Source organism: Accipiter gentilis, chromosome 9 (genome assembly GCF_929443795.1).
Source record: "Accipiter gentilis chromosome 9, bAccGen1.1, whole genome shotgun sequence".
Taxonomy (NCBI): Eukaryota; Metazoa; Chordata; class Aves; order Accipitriformes; family Accipitridae; genus Astur; species Astur gentilis.
In genome coordinates, this window is record NC_064888.1 from 20,759,279 (window position 1) to 20,776,876 (window position 17,598).

At 41.5% G+C, this 17,598-nt stretch overlaps 2 protein-coding genes across 4 annotated transcripts in view; one reads left to right on the forward strand and one right to left on the reverse strand.

Annotated features, from left to right (window-relative positions):
* The window catches only part of PPP3CB (protein phosphatase 3 catalytic subunit beta), a 50,940-nt gene extending 46,276 nt beyond the window's left edge, over nt 1-4,664 (forward strand). Inside the window, exon 15 of one of the 2 annotated variants that reach the window (XR_007507215.1) lies at nt 3,932-4,664. The gene's annotated coding sequence lies outside the window, so the exon portion shown is untranslated. The remainder of the gene's footprint in view (nt 1-3,931) is intronic. The other variant, XR_007507216.1, reaches the window with a different exon arrangement.
* On the reverse strand, nt 1,064-16,581 carry ANXA7 (annexin A7). Of its 2 annotated transcripts, none has more exons than XM_049809810.1 (13): nt 16,505-16,572; nt 13,115-13,172; nt 9,975-10,191; nt 9,554-9,661; nt 8,411-8,451; nt 7,926-8,028; nt 7,543-7,637; nt 6,722-6,835; nt 5,060-5,230; nt 3,410-3,580; nt 3,226-3,301; nt 1,893-2,005; nt 1,064-1,384 (listed from the first exon to the last, which is right to left on the reverse strand). In XM_049809810.1, the coding sequence occupies exons 2-13, from the start codon at nt 13,169-13,171 to the stop codon at nt 1,262-1,264; spliced, it is 1,389 nt and encodes a 462-aa protein (XP_049665767.1). In that variant the 5' UTR covers nt 13,172; nt 16,505-16,572; the 3' UTR covers nt 1,064-1,261. The 2 variants fall into 2 exon arrangements, with proteins under 2 accessions (XP_049665767.1, XP_049665766.1); XM_049809809.1 differs by having other exon boundaries at nt 1,067-1,384; nt 8,411-8,454; nt 16,505-16,581.
* Between the last annotated feature and the right edge of the window lie 1,017 nt (nt 16,582-17,598).

Below are 17,598 nucleotides of genomic sequence, written 5' to 3' on the forward strand. Positions count from 1 at the left end.
TGCACCAAGGGTGACCAGTGTAATGCAGAGTGGAATGTCTTTTAGTCTCCCCAAATCAACTTCTATCTGTTGTTCACATTTGGAATATTTAGTTTTAATCTGACCCAGGAATTTTAAACTGGTCTGTATTTCTGAGTTTAATGTGAGAAAAAGTTTATAGTTTAAAGTCAGATTTAGGTTGACAAATGAAATGCTTGGTAGACTTGGTATCTATTATTGTTTTGCAAGAACCTTTATGTACATGCTGTCTTAAGAGTGAAAGGTTTGCCATATTAGAATGAACTCTACTAGCCTTAGCTGTTTTTGTTTGAGGGATAATAGAAATAGGGTTTTGCTATTTGTATGAGCATGCCCTATAACACAATTGTTATTTGATAAAGTGTTGCTTAGAAATGTTAGGAAACACATTGCAGCCTGCTGGACTTGAAGCTTCTGTTACATTTTTGGGCTTTCTAAAAAAACAAATGCGCTATTCAAAGCTGTTCTTTTCAAATCCTTTGAAAACATCCACATAGTCATTTATATTGTTGAGGTCACAATTGCTTTCAGTTTGGATTTATACCTGTTCTGTAGAGTTAGCATTTAGATACTGGCTTTTGTCATTGCTCAGTCATTTGCTGTATAACCCACTTCTTTACAAGGAGATACTTCAAAATTAGATCTGAGATGATTTCTCCTTTCCATTGCTGCCCTAAGCATAATGGTAACTAACCACTAATAGTAACTCATTTAAGAAATTAAATAGGGGGGGGTACAGTCAGATTCTGCCAAGGTCCTTAAACTGTCAGTGTAATGTGACTTAAACTGAGCACTTGCATGTTTTTCAACATTCCGATGGAAAGACATTAAAGAGGGGGGGTGTAAAATGCTTCACATCACAGCCTCAAGCTTTTTTTGTCATCCACAGTTAGCTCAGCAGTTAAGTTTAGGTATTTCAAGAAAGTTGGGTGCTGGACATTCAGCTGAGACAGTTTAATCATGTGGGAGTCTGGCAGAGGAGAGGTGGTTTTGTCTGAGTAAAAAGGACTAAGGCTTAGGGCTAATAGACAAGATACATCTTTTATTATACAATAAAGAATATTACGTGCTGTAAATTAAGGCAGTTGTAAGTGCAGCAAGCTTATTAAATCATCAAGAAGGCATACTTGATTATACAGTTTAAAATTATTCTTTTACACACAAGGAGAGTCAGTGACTGCATAAAGCATGTTACATGTCCTTCAGTTGGTTTTAAAAAAGAAAAAAAACAGATAATCCTTTTCTATTGACCAACAATTGCCAGCAGCAAACGCCGGTAATCACCACTTGTATCACTTGCTATCATTGTAGCCAACGTCTTCTGATACATTTGTGTGAACATCTGTTTAATTTGCACAAGGTCAATCTATGCAAAGAAAAAGAAAAAGGCATGAAACTTGAAACAGTGTGTGATTTTAAGTCCTAGATGGTCAGTCACCCCACATCTCCGCCCTCATGGTCTAGAGAATACATGCCAAGGGTGAAATGTGCAACTGATTAACTCTGCGGGTCTTAGAAGCCAGCTGGTCCCTCTAAGGGCAGGAGCAGCTCCCAAAGCAAAGAGGCTAGTGGTTGTTTCTTGCTTCGTTAGGACTACTATCCTAGTTCTTATCTGCTGAAGCTTTGAACTTGAGGTGCTTATCTGCTACATGGACAGGCAACCACAGTTAAGAAGGAAGACAAGCAGTATTGCTATCTAGCCAGACATAATTAAGTTACTATATAGAAAGCTGGCTTTAATACAAATAAACATGTTCATCTAAATCTGAACTCCGTAAAAGCTTCCATAGCTGTGGAAATCATGTATTGCAATGAAGGACTACATGAAAAGCTTTCCACTACATGTGACATTTACAGAGGAGAATGTTTCTTACCTCACTGCGAGTGACTATAATTCTGATGAGGGTAGAATCATCTGTGCCAGCTCCTTTCATAGAATAATAAAGTCTTTCTGCAAAAAAGGCTGGGCGATTTAAAGCACATTGCACTGCAATAAAGTATATTTTTAGGATTAGTTCCAGTATTGTATGCTGTATAGCGATACCTGGCAGGACCAACTCTGCATTCTTGCTGTAGACAGCTAGAGGTAGGTATTGGTGAAGATCCAGTTACTATGGATGACAGGAACTGTTTTACAGAGCTGAGTTTAGTTTCAAGCTGACCAAATGAGTTATTCCTTCACAAGAAAAGTTATGGTTATTAAACAGTTAACTTCTTTGGAAGTGCTTCTGAAAGCTGGCTGAGACCTTAATTCTCAAATAGGTAAATTAAAAACAGTTATTCTCCTTGGATAGGTGGTACTAGGATACAAGGTATTTTACTCATGTTGCATTGCTTAGAATTTCACAAAAAGTACAACTGTAGAGAGTTCTCACTGTAGTAGTTACAGAATGGATCTTGTTTCAGTTAGATTGTTCACTCTGAGATGAGCCTTTATTCTCTTACATGATTTGTAGAGCTGAATTTTTCCTATAAAACTCTTTAGCAGAACATAATCTGGTAAGTTCTTGCTTAACCATTCTGGCTACAGAAATGCTGTCATTTTGGAAAGCACTGGTAGGACTGGTGTCTTCAGATATACTATTTCTAGTAAGTCATACTAATTTTCACTGCCAGCAAATTGTGCTAAATTTTAACTGCTTTACTACAGTAAACCAGCAGGAAAAGGTGAATTCAAAACAGGTCTTCTATTTTGCTGAAGTTTTGCTTAACAAATCCTGAGCTTTTGGGGAGTAGGTGGTGGTAGGGAAGAGTGGAAAGGGAACTGTGCCTAAAGTAGTTTCATGTTGGTTCTGAGATCATGTGTGGGAGTGGTTCAGCTGTCTCTGCTGAGGTGCCACACAACCAGAGTGACAGCTCTGTTACCCTGGTACTTTCATCATTTTGCAGAGCTCTGAAAAACACAACTACAAGCGCTAACAAGTGACCCTTGTTTCTGTGTAGTTGTCTGCCTTCCCAGAAGAGTGATAAGTAGGTTCCTGTGTAGCCTTTTCTTGTTTCAAACTGACTTCTTCATGGTGGATGCTTATTTTCTCTAGTTAAGTGTAAAGTGCATAATTTGAATAATTGAAGTTACTTTTGTGCTAGCAGAATCTCAGATAGTGTGTTCGTCTGCCATGTGGCCAGCGTCAAACTGGATTCTTCTTCAATTACATTTACAAGGTTTAATTCCTATGGGATAAGGGGAGGGAAGAACGTATCACTTACCAATAGTCTTCAAACCACGTTCCACATTTCCAGAAAATTCTCGGTCGATGCTGCTTAATAAATCACGATTAGCAATCTACAAATAAGTGAGATTAATATATGGATAATGAAATGCAGTAACAACTGGAATCTTAATTTAAAATACGCTGACCAAGCTCGTTTGAAATCAGTGAGGAACTCCTACCCTGGAGTATGCTTCAACTGTTGCTTTCAGTTGGGGAAAACTTCTGCTTGCCAGAACCATATTAAAGCAAGATTCATCAGTCCCAAGTTTTCCTTCGCCTGCTTGGTACAGACGCTGAGCATCTTCTTGAGCTTTTTGATAATCCACAGTTTGATTCTCATCCCGATTACCCTAAAAGCAAAAACAACAGATGTCAAATGAAATTACACAAAGAAGGTTATGCTGTAATTGCTTGCATTGTAGACCCCAAGCATGTATCTTCAAAGCCTGAAGCAGAAAGGGTAATACCAGTTTGAAATACAATACATCGCTTTAAAACTACTCTTTGGTTTAATATTTCTTATAGGCAACAAATAAGTGGCCCAGAACCCTATCTGTAGGGTATGCTTTAAACTGTAGATACACTGACTTAGATAATTTCACCCCTACATACCATCTCATAGTTCTAATTAAGTAAGTATTGTACTTAATTCTCTATTTTACTTAATAATGTAAGTTTTCTCTTGATTTGTTTGTTTCTAGGCTTCAAGTTGCAAAGAATCTTCCCAAACAAACTAATGAATTACCTTACTGAATATGCACACCTGAAGCATCTCAGGTCTTCTATTTTACTTAGAATTTGCTAATTCCAAGTAAGAATCTCTCCAGAAGGCACTTACTATAGTTGCAATATGTCAGTAGGGCTTATATGACACTTTATGTGCTTAGGTTTGTTTTTTTTTTTTGCTGCCCAGTGCATGGATGGATATTGCTAAATATATTGGCTGAGTAGGCTGAATACATGCTCTCAAATGCTGTTGTATCTGTAGTGGTTAATATAATATTTAAATGATGTGGTTGTCAATTACTGTAAAGTACTGGATTTATCAAAATAAAAATTAGCAGCATGAGCTTCTCAAGGTTTGCTTTCTTTTGGATTTTGACTTTTTAAGCCAAATAGCTGAACTCTCACAAAGGTAGAAGCAAACGAGATACAGAAGTATCATTGATCAGAAAAATGTGGGAAGTTGCATTAGTACATATTTTTTCCTAAACATGGATGACCCACTGCAAGTTACTGTTCTTCAAAGCAAAAAGAGCCCTAATAAATTATATGCAATAAGCAAGCTCCAGTGTTCACCTGAGTTCAATAGTAGCACCTCCCTAATTCTGGTGATGTGAAGGGAGTATGGTATAAGTTGGGAGGTAGGTTTTGCCCTGCAGTGCCTCTTAGCTTGTTCATAGGGATTCTCACAGGTATTCTACATACCATAAAGGTTATCCTAATCAGATTCACCCAAGTTATTTTGTTAATGTATGCAAAAAATAAAAAGCATCTTGCTTCAACAGCAGTGTGGAGCACTGGTTTATAGTACCATTGATCTCATCTGCACAATAAAGTATTTACACATGAATTCTCGGAGATGAATACAGGGTGCTAAATTAGGTCACATAATTCATCACAGATTTGTAGATAAGAAGTATCTCTTCCTTGAGGAGGGTCATATCTTGTCATTAGGGAATAAATTAATCGCCCAGGGCTAATTTCTTAAAAACCTGGCTGTTGCTAAGCATACACAGGCAATTTATTTACGGAGCCATTATGACTACATGCATCGAAGTCAGACTGTACATCATTATCTTACCAAAAAAAATAAAATTAAAGCTCACTTGGCACATAGATATAAGTAATCGTTCAAAGTGTCCTGAAGTGTCTGCTCTGATGTCTTGTTCGATGTCCCTTCCAAATTCTGATTTATAGCAGTTCACTATTTCTCTTATTTCCTGGTTTGTCCTTGTGCAAAGGATCTCAATCAGCACTCTCTCCTGAGTGCCTGCTCCCTGTAGGCAGAGGAAAAGAGGGCATAACTATGAAGCACTATGTATTCAGTTTTCTTCAACTGAAAAATTAAGCAGTCATCTGTTATTTCAAAACTTAATACCATCTACAGCGTAAGAACGGTATCCTTGCAGTGTGAAAGCACCAGGTGTTCTGTATACTTAAAATGGAATGAAGATTCCTCAAACGTTCAGTTCTGCACAGGTTCAAAAAAATACCCCAAAACTATACATCCACAACAGTGACATCAGCCAAAGTTAACTGGAAAATGGTTTAGCAAGGAAATTCTTTGGCTTAATCTGGAAACATCCTGGAGGAAGGTAGAGCCTTAGGATAATCATTAAAGCCAAAGATTCACACGTAAATTCTGTTTTGGTCAGTGTACAAGTGTGTTCCCTATTCTAAATTTGACTGCTTCCTCAACATGGAGCACCAGCAGGAACTTTCCATAGATGCTTCCCTCTCCCCAGAATGAAAATTAACTGGGAGTTCTGTGTACAGTGAGATCTTACTGGCATGGTCATCTCTATTCAGGCAAGGATTAGATGGGGGTGGATCTGTGTGAGACTTCTAGGTAATGTTGTATTATAAATTGTTTTAAATGGCCAAGAGTGGCTATTGCCTCCACTAAAGTCAGATCTTCATTTAAGCTCCATGTTCTTCAGAAGGTCTGCATTCATACATTCAGCATTTCCCGTATCGGCCACATGCTAGCTGCTGCAGCTCAAACAAGCAAGAAATTGTGCTAAACTGGATGTACCAGTTTACCTGAGTTAGAAGTTTAAAGCAACTAGCTCACCTAATCTCTGATGCAGTCTTAATACTTGAACAGATAAACGCATCATCTGACCTTAAGAAAATATTTTTATATTGTTGTCCTTTTGAAAAAAAAAAGGGATAATCCAAAAATATCGTCCAGTAACAATGATGTGTTCCTACTAAGGAGAGGTACATACCTTCAATTTAAACAGTGGTTACAGTTTTAATGTCACCCTGGCCCTTTCTATGTTCTAGCAAAAATTATGACCGAGTGGCAGAGAACAACGTTCTGCCCTGCAGCATTTCATCCTCTGCTGGATGGACAGCTGCTCTGAATTGGCTAATCCTGCAGAAATTGGCTGGAACTGGGGGATGCAGCAGAAAAGAACTTTAAGCCTCACAGTCCTGAAATTTGTTTGCCACTACAGGGTTTTTCAACAATGCAGGGATCAGGTATTCTCTTTTCCTAGATGAGCATTTTAAGATGGTTTTAAACTATTTCATTCACTGTAGGGATTGGCGCTCGGAAGATCTCGCGATGTACGGAAAGAGAAGGGTTAAAGGAGGCGGGATGACCGACAGACAGTATATAAGGGCGTGACGCAGTTGAATAAACGCCATTTGCAGCATCCTCATATTGGTGTCAGTGCTCTGTGGCCCAGGGTATGGTGGACCCTGTGCCGAGTCCCACGGGGTGATCAGACGAATGTCTACAATTCACAGGAATACCATACCTTCATTGCATGACGTAAACTCCAGGCATCGTAGTAGGTGCTAGGCATAAAGAGGGCTAGAATCAATTCTTCCACATTTCCACTTAACTCAGACTTCAGATCTTTAATTAAATCCTGTTCAATTATAAACACAAAAAGGGCTTTGGAGAGTGTCAGCCATGTAGATTATATACTAAAAAAAAAAATAAAATTCAAACCAGAACTTTTGTGACTGATTTCTACCTTTGTGCTGTTTTTCCTGTAAAGCTTTGCTTTATTTCTTATAAAGAACTTTATCTGAAACTTTGACAGCTCAGCTCTTCTCCGTTATCTCCTCACCAATTAGGACCTAGTCAGGTCCTGAAAAATGCTACAACTATAAAATTTCACTTCAAGTTGCAAAAATGACAGAGGGAAGAAATTAAATTATCTCAGGCTTTTAGTGACTAACCAATCCTCAACCAGTTTCTCAGTTTGTTTCTTATGAAAAAACAGATTTCAGTGCTGGTTTGTGTGCATAAAAAACTCAGTAGTTTCAGACACTAATACAAGGACAGTTTAAGCCTGATTATTTTCTATCAAGCATTACAAAAGCAGAGAAGCTTCTTGTTTGGACAGGGACAGAGCCAGCCCCCAAGCTTCCCCCACCCCTGCTTCTGCCAGGTATCAGGACAACACTGTGTTAAATACCAGATGTCCCCTGGTACACAAGGAGTATAACCAAAGGAAGTGCATTTTTTAAATGCCCAAACCACTCCCCAGGACTAAAATGCAATCAGGCAGTTAAAGCAGCAGCTGAAAGTTTTATTTTGTTTACTGATTGAAAGAACTAGTGAACATACCTTGCCATACATAGTCTTGAAAGCTGCCTTGATTTTTTGCCTTTGATCATTGGAGCGGTTAGCAACAACATTTATGATAGCCTGCTCATCAGTTCCTTGGAAACAGAAGGGCAGTTTCATGTAAGAACTCATAATAATTCCTCCAAGACTATGCATTTTATAATCTTGCTTTTGGGCATAGATACATAATAAAAGACTACCATTTAAATCTACCAAATTTTCTATGTAACTTTGTCTACTACATTGCCCAAGTCATTTTGAAAGTGTGACTTCTGAAAAGCTTGGGGAGAAAAAATATATGGTTAAATGAAAATTGAAGAAAAGGACAAAATGGCATTAAGAAGTTAGCTCAATAGAAATTTAAGCTTCTATTGTTTACTTACCAAACCCCTTCATAGCTTTGCGTAGAATTTCTGCATCCCTTCCAGCATCAAAGTTTGGAACAGCTTGAATTGTGCCCTGGGTACACTGAACTATTGCTGCAGGCTGAAAATAAGAGTCACATGTAACTAGCTGTCCTGCACAATACAAATTCAAATTAAAATCACAGCTTTGGAATCAGAACTTCAAAAGAGTTGTCCATTAGTTCCCCATTTTTTCCCCTAACACAGAATCAGGGCGACATTTAGTTGTGTTGAACAGCTTTGGCCCACCAATGCCAAAGTGATACTTTTACCCAATTGTATAGATGAAAGATCTACTTGATGAGCAAGTACACACAGATATAGGGTTATGATTTTGTTCAGGTTGTACTGAGTGTAGCTGGGAACTCTTGCTACACTCCAGCAATTGTTGGAAACCACTTGTAAAAACATTAAAACTACAGAAGCCACATAAGATTCATTATAGAAGAGGATACAGCACATACCAGACCAGGCATTGGTGATGGTGCCTGTCCACCAGGATATCCTACTGAAAATAAATTAAAGAACAAGATAAAAGGAATTAGTTAGGTCCTCTTATTATGTAAATGCTATCTAATCTGAAAATAAAGCCATCGACAGATCTACCACTGCACAAACCATGTTTCTTAAGTAATGATACCTCGCATGATCAGTAACTGAACTTCTTCCCCTTGGGAATGATGGGAAGAAGCAATCACAGACACATTCTGGTACATATGCTAGCAAGGCAATTCTAAAACTACTGAATTTACTGGTGCTGTGGGAACTGGAAGGATCTCTCTTTGACAAAAGCCAAGATAGCCCATGCAAATGAAGAATGTGTGTCCTGTGTTATTTTAAAGTCATATTATACACTTCAAAATGTATAGCATGTCTAGCATGTAAATGTTAAATACTAAGAATTCATTGGTGCAAAAAGAATTGAAGGAATCTCATTTTGTGATCAGAAGCACTGTGAATACCAAAGATACAGCTACATTTTTTGTACTGGCATTTTATCCATAATATAGATGTACCATTTTTATCATTTTAACAGCAACTTAGTTATTATTAGAGTTAACAAAGCAATCAGTAAAAAAAGGGGGTTGCTGGTCTGAATTTCTGGCAAACACAACCGACGCATTCCAGGACAAAAATCATCTTGATGGTAGCTGACCGCTCAAAGCTTTAAAAACTGCACCATTTTTAAGCGATTGTGTGCATTCTCCTTTCCACTTCCCCCACTATGCCAACGATCACCATGAACACACAGATCTGAAAAAATTCATCCATTTCTTTGAGATTAACAGAACAGCTAGAGACTTATTGAATGTGGACTCTGGATTTGGCAGGTCTCATCAGATACTTGTAGTTTGAAGAAGGATAAGCACCTAAAGCACTACATCATGACCATTAATCAGTGACAGCCATCTCTTTTGGATGTAGTTCCTATAGACATGGTTCTCATCAGCCCTTCAGTGGTCTTGTCAAGAAAGGTGGTAGGAGGTGTACAGCATGCAGACCTCAACAGCTAGAAGTAACAAAGGTAAGGGCCTAATTTCTTACTACCTATCCTGGGATCTCTTGGTTTAACCTTGGATGCTTAAAGTTTCTTATATATTACATACCTGGAATTTGTGCTGGTCCACCTCCAGCATAGCTTTGGGCAGGAGGCTGCAGATAGCCACCAAAGCCAGGGCCAGCAGGAGGCACACCAAACCCAGAGCCTGTAGGAGCTAGGAGAAGAAGAAAAACTTTAGCACCCTATAACATTTTGTACTTGGCTTCTGATACAACACGAGCCAGGTTATTGAGCAGAGCTATGCAAGAGACTAATTTCTCTGTGTCTGTGCAGTGGCCCAAATCTGTCCCAGCCCTGCCATCAGCATGCAGATATTTACTGCTAGATAGCAATCTGGCTGTCTGCCTACATGCTGCTGCCTAAACTGATCGCTGAACAAAGCTGCTTTTCTTTACTACACCTACCAAGTACAGGGAATGGTTACACCAGAAATCACTCCCGAGGGGCATTCTAACAAAGGATCTTACCTCCAGGATAAGGTGGCATTCCTCCAGCCTGGGGAGCTCCAGGGTAGCTCCCAGGGGCAGGATAGCCCCCCGGGGCAGGATATCCTGCTGACCCTGGATACCCAGCACTTGGTGGTGCTGCAGGATAGGTCCCTCCTCCTGCTGGAGGGTATCCTCCAGGAACTGCAGGATAGGTGTACTGACCAGCTGGTGGATAGACAGACTCTTGTCCTGTTGGCTGAAACACAAAAATGGGATGTCTGTATACGTGCTAACAGGACATTAGAGTAAAAAACTCTCAAGCTACCAAAATGTCCATGTGTATAATGATGTGAATTATATCATTAGATTCAGCACTTGAAGCAGCTGCAGCAGAATTCCTGAAGCCTAGATGGAGGTATCCTGGTTGAGTTTTCTGATTGTGTCTCCCATGTTGACAGAATCAGAGTGCTGCAGGGTGGAAGGCACCTCTGGACGGCCTCTGATCCCATCCACTTCAAAGCAGGGCCAGCTTCAGCATTAAATGAGGTCACGCAAGGCCTTGTCAAGTTTTCAGTATCTCCAAGGAACAGTGAATCCACAGCCTCTCTGGGGCCCTGTTCCAGTGTTTGACCACTCTCATGGTGAAAAATGTTTTCCTCAAATCAAATTACAACGACAACCTGCAGTTGTTGCCAGCTGCCCTTTCACTGCGTACCTCTGACAAAGAGTCTGGCTCCACTGTCTCTATCACTCCTCCTTACGTAGCAAAAGACCAAACAGATCTCCACTTAGCCTTCTTTCCTTAGCGAGCAGCCCTCCCTGAACATGCTCCTGTTTGTCCATGTCTCTGTTGTACTGGAAGGCCACAAATAGACGTGGTATTCCAGATGTGGCCTCGTGAGCACTGAGCACAGAGGAATAATGATTCCCCTCGATGTGCTGGCTTCGGTCTTCTTGCTGAAGCCTCGTATGTCATTAGCCTTCCTTCCTGGGGACATGCACGGCTGAGCCACATTCAACTTGGCAACCACCGCAACCCCTGGTCCTTTACTGGAAAGCTGTTACTTCTGTCATGCATAAGTGAGAGGTGAGCTCAGCCAGGCTTGCTCTTTATGAATCATTAGATGCTCACCTCCTGTTTTTATAGGACTTTTAAGAGCTTAATATCTTTGAAACTTCTGCCTCTCTTGCACAACCAGTATTTTCAAATGTTACATGGTGAGAACTTACAAGAGGTGGGGTTGGGGTTTTTTCCATTTCCTTTGGAATCCATGTTATAAAGCATGGACATTCAATGACTATGTGTGGACCACTGAGTCAGACTGAGCACCTATTGCAGGTTTTAAATAAAAAGAACAAGTCAAACATCTATATGCCTTTGTTTTGCTACGTGTGACTTACCAGTCATACCACAAAGGTTGCTGTTAGCATTAACGTATGTTAGAAATATTTACTCAAATGACCAGGATCTCTAAGGGAAAAGCCTGTATCTTAAAAGTCATATACTTGATCTTAAAAAATCAGGTATTTAAAATCAGCTTCATAACACAGCATAATGCAGGGACTCATTACTCACTTGCTGGGAATTATCTTTACTGACTAGCTTTAGAAATACAGGTCACACATTACATACAGTACACACTCATTCTTGAGCCCAGAAAACAGAAATAAGCTGCAAAGCATTGAAGTCTAGCTCAAACATTCTCCTCAGGTTTGGTTGCCCCAAGATTTCTAACCCCAGATTACTGTGCCTAGATTATGTAATATTCTCTTCCCTAGTGGTACAGTCTAACCTTTCTCTGCCAGGCTCAACAAAAGGATTTTAATGGAATTTAGATTCACAAGTCCAAAATTAGGATCCTCAAAAAGCCCTGCTCAGATAACTATCACTATCGCAGAAGAAAATAATTTCACATTATTGTTTTGCACTGGTTATTATTTGGGCATCATCAATGAGACTAGGAAACCTAGAATCATTGATACCAAATTTAAATGGTCTTTTAAATCAATCCATTGAAGTTGGCTATACTTTAGATGCTAGTTAAGAAAAAAAAGTATTTTGAGATGTAGTTAAAAATAAATTACAGCTACAATCATGAGGGTTCAGCAGAACCTTGAGGGGGGAAAAGAAATCCTGGAGTTAAGAAAGTCTGATTTCTAACATGTTTGTCTTTAGTTTGACTGACTTTAGTGTTTCAGAGGGAGTAAGGATTAACTGTAAACCAAAATAATCGGACAATTTATTGCATGTATTCATATGCATGCATTTATATATATTGCATGTATTTATAGGTTTTCAGTATATTAATGAGATCCAGGCTGAGCTCCATGCTTAAGTCTGGTTCTGTACTACATAAAACACAGAACATATAAAATTCCCACAATTATAGTATGATCAGTGCCATACTAATAAAAGCACACAGTTGCATCTAGCTTTGAAAAATGATGCAGGCATATCAAAAAGACTGCAATGTCAGCCACACCTGATACATTCCAGCCTTCCATTAAGTTTCATTGGAATTTTTAGTCCACCCAGCCATGAGCTGAAGGTGGAACAAAGTCCTGCGGCTGAAGGATAGGGGGTCAAAGTCAAGATACGTTGTCCTTTATCTTCAGAAAAATATTTACTTGGTGTTGTATGAAAGCTGGGCTACTTGAGTAAAGCATTCCAAGCTCTTCCTGAGGCTAATGGCCACTGAAGTTTGTTCAGCATCTCTGTAAATCCTGGCATACAAGTATGCAGAATATTTGGTAGAGACTGTGGCAGAGACTGGTTCAGAGATTACCTCTGACCCTGTATGTAAAGACCCTCATATTTATGCAAGAATTACTGATACTTTAAAAAATTATTTGCTGAGATAGTTAGCTATATTAAAATACCCCGAAACTCACAAGACAAAGATAAACTAAAACAAGACCAAACAAACAAAAACCTTTCTGGAACAATAGGCAACGTTAAAAAAAAAAAAAAAGTCTTAACCTTCTTTCTTGGAATTCTTGCGAGACAACTGTAAAGTTATCCTTGGGGATATATAGACGAAAACAAAGACCATAATCTCTAGAGAATACTGTATATGAACTGAGAGCTACTATTTACACACACAGACAGCATAGTAAGAAGGGATATTCACAGAATATAAATACATTAGGAATGCAGCATATTCAAGAACCATACTTACAGGATAACCAGGGAAAGCAGGGTAGCCGCCAGAAGGGGGATAGCCTGGGTATGACATTCTGGGGGTGGGAAAAAAAGGTATTTTCACTGTCAGGGGACTATATATGAGTTTGTAGTAGTTATTTGCTTGCTAATTACATGTTAAATCACTTGGAACAGTATGTTCAGTAGGTTTAAAATTGCTCAGGAGCACTTGTAAGCTATTAAATCCACAAAACCTTTCCTTTTTTTCATACACATGACCATAGCGAACAGGATTCAGAAGGGAAGCATCTTCAACTTTGTAATTAACTACCACTCTTATTTAGGGTCAGATAGACATTGAAGCATGGTAAAGGCTTGTACCTCCCAAAGGAACTCTGAATACAGGATACACTTCGAGGTGCCAGCAGGAGAGGGCTGAGCCCTTTGTCAGAACAGAAACAGAAGGGTCAGGCTAGTCCAGGGCCCCAGTCCTGCACTGCACTAAGCACCTGTCTCCCATCACCCTGCACTTCTCCGTTCACAGGGTAGAAACGTGATCCCCCAGCATTACCTCATTTGTGTAGAAGATTTCTGTTTCCTGTCAGTAACTGTTTGGTTTGCTCCCATTTTTAATAAAGGGGCTTGGGGAATAGGAACAGAATGGGCCAGAGATCATCCCCCATGCTGCCAACCAGTTGGGCAGGGAGTTTTGAGGCCATTAGCCAGGTTATGAAACATTTAATGGCAGGAAAAAAAAATTACGTTAATGCTAACCAGCCAGATTCCCTGATCAGGGCCTAGGAGTTACTCACAGCATGTTTCTAAGACAGTATGCACCTTAGCTGCACAGATCAAAACACATGGGAAATACAAAAATGGATGCAGTACAGCGAATGATTATTCATATTTCTAGGTATTCACCGAACAAACCAAACGGATTTGAAAGCAGAATTCTTACTGTGTTGGACCATTAAGGCAATTCTATGACCATTAAGGTCATAGAATTAAACATCTAAGACTTAATGTGGAAAACATTAAAACTTTGTGTAGGTTAGTTCAAATAAGAGCCAAAAACAACTTGCAGAGAAGCACAGCTATGCAGTCTCACACTGATAAACTTGGATTATCACTTCCAAATAAACAAAGGGGGAAAACCAACATGAAGTGTATTTGTAAATCTAAGCTTGAATCGTGAACACTGCTAATGGCTATTTATTTCCCTAAGAAGAAACACCTTAAACCAGTACCTGTGCAGTATTAATTACTGACAGCTGCTTGAATGGACTTTAAATTTGGATTTCAACAGCACTTTTCTTTTGGTATTTCTAATTTCAACACTAATTGTAACTCCTTTCAGGAACAATATGACCAGCAACGCCTCTTTCTCATTTCAGTTTCATTTTTTCCGCTTACAGAAAAATATTGTGTCAGCAATACTGAGTATTAAAAAATGAACAAAAACTTCTTCAGCTTTTCAGCTTAATGTAATTCAACTAAAGTTACACCAGTAACAGAAGACAGTATTGTAAAGCCTGTAAAACTTGTTGAGGTGCACTGTATCATTTCCACTGTACAACTTACTATGCTTTTTGTGATGCAAAATCAACAGCTGGCAACTCAGCTGCTTCAACAGCTGTAAAAAGTTTAATTTGTACAATAAATGGGACCCAACAATCTTTTAACCATATTAAAATATATCAAATTTTAGACTTATTGGTAAGGTACTTAATTTAGAATTAATTTAAGCTTTCAACTATGTCTCTGATTTACTAGCAAACATGTTTTGCCAAAAAGCTTTTTAAGGTGTGAGTTTCCAACATCTGATTTTCAAGCAAACAAGCCATCAAGGCTATGCCATATTTTTGATTAGCAAATTATCTACCCATGTAAACCTATGACTTACAGTGCACTGGTAAATTGTGTAACACTTTCCTTACTTTTGTGATATTGGTTCCTTTTCTGGGAGTCAATTTGCAGTGTGAGTTCTTTTGGGCCAGGTACTGGGAATCATGGTATTTCATTTAATCATCCCCCTCTTAACAAGACCTTGATTCCTATTTGTCATTCTTCTGAATTACAAAAACAAAATAAAAATGTTTTCTTTGCATTTGCTTGATCTAGCTGATTATTTTTTTTAATTTGAAAATTTAAAAAAAAGTAATAAAAGGGTCAAGTAAGGACTGCTGCTTCAATTACTTCAGGCCTTTTATAACTAGATCAGTATATGGTAAATTGGGATTTCACACTTGCCTCTGACACCAGTTAGAAGAGTCTCTTCAAAACTTACTATGACCAGACAGCAATATTTACTGAAGTGTCTTTCAGTATATAGGTATGTTTTCCAGAAGATATATTAAGTCACTTACACAATATTAAGTACTTGGTAAACATTGGACTGCCACTGCCATAGCACATGGTCTCACTTATCTCAAGCGCAAGCACCCTCAAGCAGAACAAAGGCTCTGATAATACTGCTTTTATAACTGAGCAACATCAGATTTTCCCGTCAGATTTTAATTTCCACCCCGGCCGGGGCACGAGGCGAGGCCCTGCCGGTGGCGGGTCACAGCCCGCCCGGGAGTGAGGCAGCGGGCAGCAGCGGGCGGCAACTCCCGCCGGCTCTCCTCTAAGGGCTGAAATCGAAGTGTGAGGGGGGGCTGTCTCTTTTTGGGGGCAGGGCAGGCGTAGCTCTGATGGTGTAACATCAGGGGACGCGCTAAACTCGGCGTGTTGCCCAGGAGTTCAGCACGTAAAAACAGAGAAGTCTCAGCTCTGCTGCCGCTACCCCGCCCAGCCCCCACGGGACCCCCAGGCCCAGCCTCGCACACGCCAGGGCGGCGGAGGAAGAGGAGGAGGAGGCACCGCCCGGGCCGGGCCGGGCCCGCCCCGCGCACCCTGCGCCCCCCGCCGGGGACGCCCCCGCCAGCACCACACCCGCTCCCGGAGCCTTTAAAGGACCCCGGTGGGACCACCGCAATCCTCCGCCCCGCCCGGAGCTGGAAGGGCGGTCACGGATCGCCCTGGTCTCTTCCCACTCCCTCACCCGCCGGCCCCGGGCCGGGGCGGCGAGCCCTGCGGCCAGGCACGGTTGCGGGCGGAAGCAGGTGCTACTCTGCTTATTTCTCCTGAGGCGACCGGTACCTCGTCCCCGCTCCCTCGGGAGGACAGGCCCCCCGGCCAGGGGGGTGCGGCGCTCTGGGGCGGGCCAGCGCCTCTCTCGGCCGGACACCTGTCTAGCCCCGAGGTGGCCGGCGGCCGCGGCTCCGGGAGCCCTGCCCCGGGGCTCCAGCACTCCCGTGCCGCAGGGCGCAGCGGGGCTGGGGCCGAGTCCACCGTCCCCCCCCGCCCCTGGAGGCGGTGTGTGAGGCGAGGGGCGCGCGAGTCACGGCCGGCCGACTCCTCCCCTTCCCCCCTCCAGCCGCCTCACCTGCGGAAAAACGTGCGGAGCCGCCGGCGTCTCTCCCCGCAGCTACACCGCAAAATGGAGGCTGTGGGGCCGGGCGGCACCCGCCCCGCCCCCGGCACCGAGCCCGCCCCGGCCCGGCCCACGGGCCCCGCACGCCGCGGGCAGGGACGCCGCGCCCGAGTCCCCGCAGGGCCGAGGCGGGCCGGCAGGGGCTCCCGGTGGTGATCGCCCAGCTAACCCGGGACCCCTTTCCTATCTGTGCAGGTTTGCCCCGTCTTGCTGAAGGAAGGCTGCAGTATCCCCAGTTCTCCTTCCAAACGGCTGAGAGGTAAGTTCAAAGATGCAAGTGCCACAGAAACGCACAGCGACTTGCCAGCGGAGCTGTGTCAGGGGAAGCATTCAACGCGGGAAGAGCCAGGTGATGCCACTCCACGGGAATCCTTAGCCACCTACCTGGGAAAGCATGAGAGAAGTCCACACTGCAGTTTCCCTACAGCACCACTGCAATGGAGTTCAGCCCTAATGCATGTAGCTCTAAACCGAGTCTTGTTATCCAATAACACATGAGTCTTTAGATCAAGATCATCATCCAGTAGCTGGCAGGTAGTTAGCCAAGTCGTTTAGGCCACCGAACGGTGTGTAACAGGCAAAGCATATAAAAGATGTAAGTGGAGCTGGAGGAGTTGCTTTTTTTTATGTAGTTACTCAAGATCAGGATCTAGGTCCCAAGAAGGCAATAAAGGTAGGATTGTCCTGACTACTACATACCTTTCTTGAGAAAGAAACCTTAACTATAGTTATTTGTATGCAATTGTGGGATCTGCACTTAGTGTTTTGTTTCTGTCTATTGTAATGTTTATTCATATTATACTTGGAACAGATGCTACATATACATAGTCCTTCCTTTACCTGGTGGTTAATTATTCATAAGAGATTCTGACCAGCAAGATACAATTTATGAAGGATCCACCTACGATATTATGCACCAGTTACTTGAGATTATTCGAAATAACTTCCTACTTTTTTAATGATAAACGTGCTAGCAGTTCAGAGGCCACTACAACACAAACATTTTTTTCGTGTAACCTGGTGCAGCACTTGAGCTCTAGATGAAA

Excerpts from the sequence above, each read along its gene's own strand:
- ANXA7 (XM_049809809.1), bottom strand. The coding sequence starts at position 13,171 with ATGTCATACCCAGGCTATCCCCCTTCTGGCGGCTACCCTGCTTTCCCT. Across the intron at positions 10,192-13,114 it reads CTGCTTTCCCTGGTTATCCT|CCAACAGGACAAGAGTCTGT; the intron begins GTAAGTATGGTT and ends TTTGTGTTTCAG. Across the intron at positions 3,581-5,059 it reads TACTTATATCTATGTGCCAA|GGTAATCGGGATGAGAATCA; the intron begins GTGAGCTTTAAT and ends TTTTGCTTTTAG.